Below are 13,478 nucleotides of genomic sequence, written 5' to 3'. Positions count from 1 at the left end.
CACAGTAATTTCGGGTTTCCCTGCAATTCTTGCTTTAGTCTGTCCATGCATTACATTGTCATGGTATGCGAAAAGTAGTGCTCTATACCATAGTGAATTTTACTTTGAAGCTTGATTAAAATATGGAAATATATTGGCATTGATTAGTACACATGGTTATGTAGTTAGTGAGGGAACACTATTTTTTAGTTAACGAACATTAAAGTGCACTGTGACATCTAGTGGACTTCTTAATGCAGCACTTTTGTAATCTTGAGGATGCAGTCAGTTTTATTTGTAATCAGTTACAGTACTGCAGACAGCTTCACGGGTACAGACACAGTAAGTGCAGAAAATGGTCTATGTGTAAGAATGAAAGCTGTATAAATGAGCTTGATTCAAGAGGGATTTTACAGAGGAAATCTAAATGTCAAAAAATATGACTCTTTAGTTGCTCCTCCTGAGTGTCTTTTTATTGGTTGTCTCGCCATTACATGTCTTCTCAAAAAATAGAAAAGCTCAGCTGTAAAGAGTGCTGCACTTCACTTTGTCAGTGGTCTTTGGAAACCTGTGCCTCTCAGCAGTGATGGTTTCCTTCTCGACTCGGACTACATTAAAAATAATGCAAGTGATGCATGCATCTTATGAGTAAATACAGCGTGAAACCTGATTAAACCCGACCTTTGTGCAGTCTTCAGGATCCAGCTGCTGCTGCCTGGCTCATGTAAGTCCCTGCCTCACAATTCATGTATGATCAGCTGCCAGAAAAGATTTAGCACATTAATATAATAGCAAATAATAGCAAATTAATTAATAGCAAATTAAGTGAAGTCTAAATATGATCGTGTGTATTTCAGGTTGTAAGTAATATATGTACACATATATATATATATATTTATATATATATATATATATATATATATATATATATATATATATATATATATATATATATATATATCAATCATTTGTATTTCATTTCAAACTGGAAGACAAGAGAAAAAATCTACAAACAAATGTCTTTTAAAATGTCCTCGGTTAAATTGTGCTAAAGATGTTTAAAACACCCAGATTACCTGCGTTTTAGTATTAAAGTAAAGTAAATAAAATAGACGTTTTTGTATAATAAACTGATTTTACAAGAAATCTAAAACACATAAAAATACTTGCACAAAAAAGGGTCCCTTTCATGTCTGCTTCAGCTGTAAAAACAGTGCGAGTGAGTGTGTTTCCCAAATTTACAGTTACAGCAGACACATGGACACTTTTCTACAACTAATTCTCGTTAGTATACAACTAATACAACTAATTTGTATACTGTTTACCTCTGTAAAAAGAAGAATAGACAAACAAAAATTCCTGAGCAAGCATTTAAGAAGTAGTTGTGGTACTTTTAAATGTGCATTCCTCTTGGTAAATCGGCTTCAATTCTTCTATGAGGATCTTTTTAATTTCGGAATTTCAAAATCCTCCATAATTTTTTCCTCTAATGAGAATGATTCTTTTTGTTAGAACAAAGCTTTTAGGGGAACAAATAGGAACATTTTAGGGGGAAAAAAAGAAAAAAATGGGGCATGTGCTCATAGTTAATCATCACATTCATATTCATGTCCAGAAGTAATTATCATACACCTGTCATCAGTGAAGTGATTCTGATGAACCCCAAATAAAGATCAGCTAGTTCTGTAGAATTTTCTTGATATCTTCTTTGTTTCGTCCGACTGCTGAGTCCTCAAAGAGCTTACGAAGCAGGTACAGGTTGTCCTGTACCTGACGTGACCAACGTAGAAGCTTTTGGGCGTAATTCTATTTATAATTCTAATTCTAAGATATGTTTGGAATAAAAAAAAAGACAGCTTATCACCCAGAGAACACCATACCCGTGGTTAAGCATGGTAGTGGCAGCATCATGCTATGGGCTGCTTCTCTTCAGTTGGGTAAAGATAGAGGAATAACTGTGGAATTGTCACACTCGTGGAATGACTTGAAGAGGGCTGTGCACAGGAGCTCCCCTAGCAATTTGATACATCCGGCGCATTTTTGCTAGGAAGAGTAGAATAAAATTGCAGAATCAAAATGTGCTAAGTTGGTAGACTCTTACCCAAAAAGACTGTGTGTAAGTATTAGGTAAGGGGTTTGCACACTTCTAAGTTTTGTTCTTTTTCTTTTTTTTTCCTTAAAATATTTCTATTTGTTTTTCACTTATTTTTCAATTTTGTTGGTTGCTATATCATATTAAAGGTGGAAAAACGTCTGACATGATTTACATTTAAGGATGATAAACACTCAGCTATGAGCACTGCCGCCTCTCTACCGGATAAGCTTAACACTTTTTATGCTTGCTTTGAGGCAAACAACTCCGCCCCCACAAAGAGAACTCTCACGGCCGATGCCGCAGAGGTTAGTACACTCTCTGTATCTGTAGTGGACATAACCCAATCCTTCTGATGGGTCAACATCAGAACATCTGCAAGGCCATGGGTCCAGGCAATGTCCTTAAAGTATGCACAAGCCAATTAGTTGGTTTCACTTTCAACCTCTCTCTCTCCCTCTCTGTAGTCCCCATGTTTTAAAATGTCCAAGTACCAAAGAAATCTGTGGTAACTTGCTTGAACGACTGGCACCCTGTTGCTCTGAACCTCATTGTAAGCAAATGCTTTGAGAGGGTCATTCGACACTACATCTGCTCTGCGCTGCCTGCCTCACTCAACCCACTGCAGTTTGCTTATCATTACAACTGCTCCACTGATGATGCCATTGCCTTCACCCTACACACCACTCTCTCCCACCTGGACAAAAAGAACTCACATGTGAGAATGCTATTTGTGGACTACAGCTCAGCATTCAATACTATTGCGCCCTCCAAGCTTGACTTGAAATGCCAGGCTCTGGTCCTGAACAGCTCCCTGTGGAGGTGGGTCCTAGACTTCCTGTCAGGCAGACTCCAGGTGGTCAGATTTGGCAGCAATGTTTCCTCCCCCGCTGATCCTTAATAGTGGAGCCCTGCAGGGCTGTGTTCTCAGCCTCTCCTGTACTCTTTATACACTTACAATTGTGTGGCCACACATAACTCCGATGTCATCGTCAAATTTGCAGATCACACAACAGTGATAGTTCTGATCACCGACAACGATGAAATGTCCTACAGAGAAGAGGTGTGCACTCTGACACACTGGTGCCAGGAAAACAACCTCTCTCTCAACATCAAAAAGACGAAAGAGCATGTTGTGGACTTTAGGAGACAGGACAGGGAGGACAACCCTATCACCATCGATGGGATGCCAGTGGAGCGGGTCAAAAGCTTCCAGGTCCTTGATTCTCACGTCACTGGGGACATCACATGGTCCACTCACACCAAGGCAGTGATGAAGAAAGCTCACCAGTGTTCATTTTTCCTCAGGCGGCTGAGGAAGTTTGCTATGAGCCGCAATATCCTCACATCAGTCTACACCTGCACTGTGGAGGCATCTTGACTGGCTTCATCACTGCCTGGTATGGGAACAGCACTGTTCTCAACTGCAAAGCTCTGCAGAGAGTGGTGAGGACAGCCCAGCACATCGTCGGAGGTGAGCTTCCTTCCTTCCAGGATATCTTCACTATGTGGTGTCTGAGGAAAGCACAGAGGATCATTAGAGACTCCAGCCACCCAAGCCATGGACTGCTCTCGCTGCTACCATCAGGCAGACGGTATTACAGCATCAGACCTTACACCAGCAGGCTGCGGGACAGCTTCTTCTTGCAGACCATCAGACTGTTTAACTCTAACCAATAACACTACCACAAGCACAAACTACTCAATCTTCCATTCACTGCACTTTATCATTACATTTTCATTGACCCCAACTGATGGATACACTGATATCAGACTCTGACTGTCTTGTACTCTATGTGCAATATCTCCCACTATGACACTTTCTGACTGCATAGGATGTTTACATTTTATTATTATTAATATTTTTACTTGCTCAGAGTACATCAATATTTAGAGTACTGTATGTGCAATATCTCTCACCATGTCACTTTTTGACTAGATACAATGTTTACATTGTTTACAGTTTATTATTATATTTACTTGCTTAGAGCACATTAATAATCTTGCACGTTTTTTTGTCGGTGTTCAATGTTTACAGTACTTTTTGTACTACATAGAGTTCATTTATCATTTTTGCACTGTGTCTAGGTAGGAGTGTGCAACTATAGCACAAGAATTTCATTGTATATAGATCCTCAAGCACTCTTGATGCACATGACAATAAACTTGAAACTTGAACTTTACCTTGGTTTCATTTTTTCATTCTCATTCTGCAGTTTTAACAGGGGTATGTAGACCTTTTATATCCACTGTAAAAGTATTAAATGTACACAATGTGTGATTTCATTTACTGTTTCAGTTTCACATCTAAACCACAATAGATATTTAAACTCTGTGAACCAAATCTGTGAGGATTTTTCACACCCCATCATCTCTGTTTTAACTCGGGAATAACACATTATTTAGACCTTGATGAATTCACGCATTGTAAGAATTGTGAGAAAAACATATAACACTTTAATTGCTGTAGTTTCTTCTACACTGTCACTGAAATTGAAATGAAGATTTTTGTTAGAGAAACTGCTGTTTTGCCTTTATGGGTTCCCCCAGAGGGACTACTGAAGAACTCTTAAGGGTTCTAAATTTTTTGTGCATTACAAAGAGTGCATTACTGTATATGTGAATATAAGGAACATGATCAGAACCTAGAATACTTCAATTTTTTAGTCAAACTTGCCATCTTGATCCAGGTATCCTATTACAAAGGAAAATTCTATTCTAGTGTCAGCATATTTAGTGAATATCATCATCACACACTAAACTTTCCTACATTCTTTCAATTCACTTTGTTTAGCTTTCAGTCAGGGCAACAATGCACTTTTATTCTTCACTGGGTTATACTTGTGTGTCTGTAGTGCTTTTTCAGACTGAGCTTCATTATTCCTGCTAGGACTTGCTTTGAGGCCATGTGTTAATGATAGTCCCTGAAATGGTAAAATGCTAATTCCTAAGGATTTATATTTTCTGAATCTCTTTCTTTTCAGCCATTAATTATGTGAATATCACATTGAACTGAACTAAAAAAAAATAATAATATGTGCTATGATGAGTGCCATGTGGTCGAATCTGTTTATTAATAAAAATTCCCTTAACTAAATATTCTGACACTAGAATAGAATTTTTCTTTGGGCCTTCAGTCTGGATATGAAGGCACATGATAATGAAAATGAAAATACAGTATAGCTCAACAAATAGTAACAGATGTGTCCACTGCTATGTTGACATAGGAAAGAGGATTTTGGCTGAATTTTAACTGATCGACAAAAGGAAACAGTCAAAAGGATGGGATTCAGACAGGGCTGGAAGGAGTTTATTAGACCGACCGCTCAGAATTGTCTGGAAAACATTATGACAAATTTGCCCAGTCTTGTCCTTTGGTCCTGGTATTATTGCAGTGTAGGAGAATGCCTAGAAGCCATGCAGTGACATATGTGAACAAAATCTCCATGTAGACACAAACGTCTCTACCTGCCAATGGTGTTTCTATAATATTTACATGGATTTATTTTAGTTGGTGAGTTAAAAATCATCCCCTTAATGCCAGTTTGTTTCTGATATTATACATATACGTCTCACAGCTCCAGGGTTCCCGGTTTGATCCTGAGCCCAGGTTTCTCTCTGTGCATGGTTTTCAGTGTTCTTCCTGTGTTTGCATGGGTTTCCTCTAAGTGTTCCAGTTTCCTCTCACTGTCCAAAAATATGCAAGTAGACAGATTGGCTGTACTAAGTTGTCTCCAAGTGTGAATAACTGTATGAATGTGTGTGTGCAAGGTGCCCTGAGATGGACTGGTGTCCCATCCAGGGTGAATTCTCCTGCCTGGTGTACAGTGTTAGGCTCTGGATCCACCACGACCCCAACCAGGATAAAATGGTTACTAAAGATGAATGATGTATAAACATATTACTTATAAAATACATATGTTTACCTGGTATTTTGTGAATATTAACACAAATAATGAATCACTTAGGCTCCCCAAAGGTTAAGCAATGGCCCTGATTATACAGAAACTTTATGGAATTTTTACTGCTTATTTTACAGATTTTTCCTGTATTTTTGAAATACACAAAACTATTAATAAAATCACAAAAATAGACTGTGAATTTACAATTTTAATTTAAAATAACATGAAAAGCCTGTAACTGTGAATAACCATAAAATTTCCATTTTTTAAAGAAAATTTTGTTTTTGTTTTTTTCACATAAAAGGTCTTAAAATACATTCGAAAATTTATCATAATTTCTCAAATATTTATGTTTTATTTAACAGATGAAACCATTAAATTCTAGTTTAATATTTTAAATACATTTTAAACTTAGATACAACTAGTGACAATTAACAGTAAAAAAAAAAGTATTGGTTCTGTAATTTTACATAGATTTGCTTGTTAATTGACAGAGATCTTGTATAATTATAGATGTTTTCAAAACAGAAATGCTGAATAAATGTGTTTTTATCAGTGTATAATATCTATAAGCATTGGTAAACTGTCAACACACAGTTTTTATCATTGAAAAAAGTCATAATTACTGTAATTTCACAGATGGAGAGTTTTATTATCATTCTTAACTTCCATGCCACCTTTACCTTCAGTTACGTGGAGTCTCTGTTTAGAGTCTTTCAAATCAAAATAGAACAAAATCTATTCATTAGAAACCCACCGTGGACATGGGAACATTCTAAAATTCTGGTTTGACAAACAACAGCTAATTTCGAGGGAGGAAAAAGGACCATCCACAGTCATAGCGCTGGCAAAACAGTACCTTCACATTGCAGCTTCAAGGCAAGTATACCAAACTCGAGTAGCATTAGCTTGCTAATTATTTACCACTATTACTTTGAATTTACTCCAGCTTGGCAAAGGTACTAAATCAATATGACTTGTCTTATTGCATATAGTTAACTGAAGTGTTAGCTAACTATTAAGCTACTAAGCCAACTCTCTTCTCACAAGTTCACCAGCATAGTTAATGTAATACTGTTTTACCTATTTAGCTGCCTACACATAATAGTTAATGTTCAATACACATATTTCTTTGGATTTTTGCAGATTTCTTAATTAATACGTCCCATGCACTCGCATCAGACTTGTTTTTATTTCTCTCTGCAGATAAGTTGTGTGAGCTGTTGATGAAGGGGTAAGCTGAAAAGGTGAGTGTTGCACCATAGTTAAAGATTTTCAAAGATTGCACTTGTCATAGTCATGGTGTTTCTGTGAAAACCCTAAAAGGTTATATACATCATCAAGGGCACCACAGAAATGAGGCACATTACCAGTATGCATGTTGTATAGCAGGTTGCAAGTCTCACTTCAGAAATTACAATGCATTTAAGTGTCATGTTTACCGTCATCATTGGCAAGCATCTTCTGTGTCACAGTGTGAGCCTCTACAGGGACCCTTTATATGTGAACTTCCTAACTGTCAGAAACAGTTAATTGATCTGAAAGATCTTTTGTGTCACTCAGTTTCTGAAGTAAAATTATATTTAATAATTGCTGGACTTGATGGTCTTTGGGCTCAGTTCCTCAGTTACAGATCCCCTCTCTTGTGTATATCTAGAACAGGAAGTTCTCCTTGGGCAGCAGAGTACTTCATGTTATCTGTGGACCAAACCATTGTCAATAGCCACATCACTGTCACACAATAGTCACACATGCGTCTACATCCTGGAGAGTGTTCTTGATCTGTTGGACAGTTGTATAGGGGTTTTTCATCACCATTCCCACTGTCTGTCATTCATTACACTGGTCATTAGAGGACTTCCAGGTTGTTGGCTGAGTGTACCAATACAGTGTTGCATTTTAAACAGTAAGTCAACTGCTTATTTTGACATGTATCTTTTGGCTATGTATCTGATTTATTCCTGATTCATCCTCATGTCAAGATGCAGCAACAGGCTCCAAATGCAAATGTCACACCTAACATCAACTTGAGAGCTTTTGCAAAGGTTTGTTTATGAAAAAATTGTGATACGAAACTCAACTACCCAAGAAACCTTTGAGTAGCCAATCAGTTAGTTTCTGTTCCCTAAAAGTATTATGGGCAATTTAGTCACAAATTAACCTAACCTCTTTGGACATTTCTGGTACAGGGACAACATGCAAACTCTCACCACAAAGATGCTCTGTGCAAATTCCCACTATTCTGCTACTTTTATTGCTAATATATTAAAAGAGTATATTACAGTAGAGTCCACGTTTCATTACTGAAGTTGTTGTATTTCATTTAACAGATGTCTTTTCAGGATAAATCCCGACAAGGGATCGAAGGAGGAGGAGAACACTTCCAGAAAGCACCTGGTGGTCAGTCCAAATGTTCTTTCCCTGATAATAAAAATTGCGGACTATGAATGGAGGGAGTAAAAAGAAACATTCTTCAGAAGAGAAAACACTGGAGTCCAATCTCCCTCCTTCATTCACATGCACAGTAGTTCATGTCAGTCTCACACAGACTTTTCCAGAACACTCACTCTTGCCCACTGTATTCTTGATTTTGAGTATGCGTTAAGTGTTGTCTGATAGTACCACTGATGCTTACTATAAACAAATTCTAATCATATTTCAAGTATATAGTAGTTTCACACTACTGGACAAAGTTACTACTTTAAGTTACTGCAATATCTTAAGTTACTACTCACTGGTAGTGCTATGGATGCATGGACACTAGCTCAGGCTATGGATCCTGTGTACAGAGATATCGCAGTGAGCCAGAAGCTTGTCAGACATAAATGAACAGTAGCGAACATGGCCATTAAAAAACACCTCAGGTCCCTTCTCAGGCCTCAGAGGAGTCTCAACTGTTGGAATAGGCTGTTCACTTCTGTCTGGCAAGCTGCTAGCTCACTGGAATGTCTACGACCACAGGATCTGTAATCGGAGCTACTGTCCATGAGCAACACTAGCAGTAAGTAATAAAGTTCAAATATGACTAAAAAAAACTAACCAAATCACCGTTAACAGTAGCACATTATTATTCTGCTGAAATAAAGCTGCAACAACAGTGGAAGCAAGCATTAAACTGCACCTGAAACATAATTTATCTGTCTACAAGTGGTCAGTTTCTTGCGGTGTCTGCAGCAACAGCTGGACTTTTTTAATTTTATTGCTTGATTTTTGATTGTTTTTTTTTTTTTTCTTCATGATGGGCAACTGTTTTAATCTATTTCACTGTGAACGGTAGCTGCACCTGCTGTAAACTGTATCTGAATTGAAACACAATTTATCTGCCCACAAGCAGCTAATTGGTGGAGGTCTGCGGCACCAGGTGGATTTCCGTATTCACTGTGATTGTAAGTTTAGGAACTCTTGGTTTAATTGCTAGATTTTTTTTAATTTTATTTTAATTTTGTTTTGTTTGTATGACTCCTTTTATTTTATCTGTCCACAAGTGGTCAGTTTTTGAAGTTGTCCAGGCAGACTGTTTGATCTTTTGCTTGATTATTTGATTTTTGACTACTTATTTATTGTGACTCCTTAAAAGCTATCTGCCACAGCGTATTTTCATTTGTATAAAAAATTGTTTAAAAAATTGCACACAATTTCGAGTTTTGAAAGCAAGAACGTTGCAAGAGGTGCAACTGTTTTCTGTTCTGTAATTATAAACTCCACTAATAGTTTTAAAACAGTCTTTTGACTTTTTTTAAAAAGTAAATCTTTTTTTTTTTTGGGGGGGGGGGGGGGGGGGGGGGGGGTAATTTTATTACATTAAATGTTGATTAAATATACAAGAAATTGTATAATTGTGTCAGACATAAAATTGTATAATAAAATAATAACAGCACTCTTTTGCACTTTTAAGGCTGATTATTTGTATTATAGAAGTGTTCAACCACATTTATAAGTAATTTCATTGTTTTTACGCAAGTAAATATCCTTCATTAAACATTACAAAAAAAAACACACAAGATCTCATGTAAAATTAAAGCTACAAACTGTATTTGCCTTTATATCACAGATTCTCTTGGCTCCCCAGCTGCCAGAATATTACCATTTTTTGGAGTTGTTTTTTTTTACAGTATAAACTATAAAAGGGGGAGAGTGTTAGCTAACAGGAGCTATAGGAAACATGGATGTTTAAATGTAGTATATTCTTCAGTAACAGTATTTTCGAACAGACGTGTGCAAACAGACGTTTGCACAACAGACGTGTGCTAGACATCTACTGTTAGGTTAAGTGTGCAAATGGTAGGCATACAAGGTAGGCTTTGAAGAATAACTCTCACATTCAGAAAGAAGAAATACTAACTTTGGTTCCGATATAATATATTTTCACTATTACTATCTTAACATACACTATCGTGATGATGGTGACATTGACTGTCAGTCTGTTAACTGACAGTGCATAATTCAAAATAGTTACTGAAAGCATATTTAAATATGGGTATCTTAGAGAGTGTGTTATTGAATTACACTAAGAGATTTTCTGAAGTTTTTTCATGTACATTCCATGATAGTAACTCCCCCAGATCACATAGATGGCCAGGATGTGAACACTGTTTTTGTGTCTTTTTATGGTGCTGTTAACAGACATAAAAAGTAAAAAGTGTGACATTAAGGTATAAGTGATTTAAAGGTCACTTGTAATAATTTTGCTTTTGCATTTAAATCATGCCATACATGTCTCAAATGCCATACTGTATGTATCCATTTTAACTTATGCTCAAGTTAAAAGACATCATGTGTTTTAATTAATTTTTGATTAGTTGATGTGATTTAGGTTTTTTTTATCAATCAACACAGCTAAATTTGATTATAGTGACAATGACAATGATTTTATTATTTAAAAATTATTTTATATTAGTAATTGTTCTGTACTTGTCCATTAGATCACTGAAGCCATGGGAAAACTAAAAGGACTGCTGCCTCTCTTTATTTTAGCATCAAGTTTCCTTGTAAGCAGTGCACAAAAAACAGGTATGTACAGTTCACACAGCTGAATACCATGTTCAAGTAGACTCATTTTAACTTTATACTCATTTTAATTTAATAAAATTTAATTCAGTGTAATTATTTAAAATATATACATAAAAATACAAAAATACATAAATTATATTAATTATAAAAAAATATTGTTTAGGGCACCTGAACAGTGCATATGGCTGATACTTACAAACTGTACAAGTGACCTGGACTTTTTCCTTTGCCAGTATGCAAACAGGAAGCATTGGCTGATATTGTCTTCCTGGTGGATGGTTCTCAGAGTATTGGCACAGAAAACTTCCAGAAGATCCGTGACTTTCTTTTCACTTTGGTGAACAGTTTTGATGTGAGTCCTGACAAGGTTCGAATCGGCCTAGTGCAGTACAGTGATTCACCCCACACTGAATTCTACCTTAACAGCTTTGAAACCAAGCAGAAGATTCTTGGCTACATCACAACTCTCTCGTACCAAGCAGGTGGCACCAAGACTGGATTAGGGTTAAGTTTCCTGCTGAAGCAGCACTTTGTGAAAGAAGCAGGAAGCCGTGCAGAAGAAGGAGTTCCTCAAATTGCCGTGGTTATCACAGATGGAAAGTCACAGGACAATGTAGAGCCACATGCACAGGACCTGAAGCGCCAGGGAATCATTCTTTATGCCATTGGTATTAAAGATGCTGATATGGAGCAGCTGAAGGAAATTGCCACTAAGCCACATGAGCAGCACATCTACAATGTGTCTGATTTCACAGCTTTGCAAGGAATCTCCCAGAGTTTCATCCAGCTGCTTTGTACAACAGTGGAGGAAGCTACACGTCAAGTGTCTCAGGTGCCACAAGGTAAAGTACCACTTTTGTTACAAGGTATGGTTGTAATAAAATCTCAGTCAGTATACAAAGGACAATTAATCAATTAAATAAATAATGTGCCTTGCATTCATGTGTTTTAATCTCTAGGGTGCAAGGCTAATTTGGCTGACATTGTATTCCTTGTGGATAGCTCTGGTAGCATTGGTGATGCAGACTTCCTGAAGGTGAAGCAGTTTCTGCACACATTCATAGTGGGTCTTGATATTAGGCCTGATAAAGTCAGAGTAGGAGTGGCACAGTTTAGTAATGAACCTCGACAAGAGTTCCTGTTGGGGGAGTATGCAGACAAGAATGACCTGCTGGAGAAGGTAGACAAACTCACCTACCTGAGAGGAGGCACTGAAACAGGAAAAGCTCTCGACTTTATCCTAAATAATTACTTCACAGAATCAGGTGGCAGTCGGATCAATGAGAGTGTGCCACAGATTGCTGTGGTGATCACAGATGGTGAATCCACTGATGACATGGAGATTCCAGCCATGAAGCTACGGAGAAAGGGGGTGTTAATCTTCACCATTGGGGTTGGTGCAGCCAGCATTACAGACCTGCAGTCCATTGCTAACAAACCACATCAGCGTTTTGTACTGAGTTTCACTGACTACGAGGAGCTGCTGAAAGCAACCACCAGCACAGTAGACAAAGTGTGTATTTCTGTGGCAGCCCAGCAAGAAGGTAATGTTGTACTCACTTTTGCAAATATACCTTCCCAATCATTATCCATTTTAAAAATAGATTTTGAAATATTGTAGTCCACCACTGCTGAAACCAGTTATTTCACTGTTATAATATCTGTCTTTCAGCTCTAGCTCCAACATATGCAGATGTGTTTGTGTTGGTGGACAGCTCAGTTGAGCAGACCCAAAAGGTGATACAGTTACTTAGGCATCTAGCCAATCAACTTAACGTGTCGAGTACATCTAATCGGATGGCTTTGGCTCAGTTTGCTGAAGATGTTTCAGTGGAATTTCGTTTTGACGCTTACAAAACTAAAAATGAAGCACTTGTACTCATCCGCAAATTCCGACTCAGAGGCACTGGGCAGCGCAAACTTGGAAAGGCGATGGATTATGTGCGCACTAACCTCCTCACCACTGCAGCAGGCAGCCGAATTGCTCAGGGCTATAAGCAGTACCTGCTGGTGGTAAGCAACGGAGAATCAGATGACAATGTACTTAGAGCTGTTCGTGCATTAAAGGATGAGGAAGTGACTCTTGTCAACGTTGACCTAAGTGCAGATCTAGATTTTCCAGTCTTTTCACAACCTGGTCCAGCTCTTGGATCTGTTACACCTGATGTATCTCCCAGGCTTGTTTCTCCACGGTTATTTCAAAAAGTCTCTTCTGCAACTGGAGATATACAGCAAATATCAGACAATGTTGTGACTATCATGGATACTAAAGATGAGTCTATTGCAACTCAAGGTTAGTTTGTCATTATGATTGACTTCAAAATTGGGAATTTTGCTGTTTGACAACATACCACAAAACAGGCTGCAAAAGGATTATGTCTAAAGAAAAGTATAATTCATAATTTTAGCAGCCTCTACCTCTGTTTATATATATATATATATATATATATATATATATATATATATACATCATATTAAAATGACTAACAAATTAT

At 37.4% G+C, this 13,478-nt stretch overlaps 1 protein-coding gene across 1 annotated transcript in view; it reads left to right on the top strand.

The window, feature by feature from the left end:
* The first annotated feature begins 50 nt into the window (after positions 1-50).
* LOC113526514 (collagen alpha-6(VI) chain-like) overlaps positions 51-13,478 on the top strand; it is a 37,527-nt gene continuing 24,099 nt past the window's right edge. Inside the window, exons 1-5 of the mRNA XM_026913613.3 lie at positions 51-703; positions 10,896-10,983; positions 11,217-11,825; positions 11,943-12,527; positions 12,656-13,276. Coding sequence (XP_026769414.3) covers positions 10,908-10,983; positions 11,217-11,825; positions 11,943-12,527; positions 12,656-13,276 — 1,891 coding nt within the window. The 5' untranslated portion in view covers positions 51-703; positions 10,896-10,907. The remainder of the gene's footprint in view (positions 704-10,895; positions 10,984-11,216; positions 11,826-11,942; positions 12,528-12,655; positions 13,277-13,478) is intronic.

This window comes from Pangasianodon hypophthalmus, chromosome 1, assembly GCF_027358585.1.
Source record: "Pangasianodon hypophthalmus isolate fPanHyp1 chromosome 1, fPanHyp1.pri, whole genome shotgun sequence".
In the NCBI taxonomy this organism is placed as follows: Eukaryota; Metazoa; Chordata; class Actinopteri; order Siluriformes; family Pangasiidae; genus Pangasianodon; species Pangasianodon hypophthalmus.
Note: the sequence above shows the minus strand (reverse complement) of the source record. Positions and strands in the feature narration are given on the sequence as shown.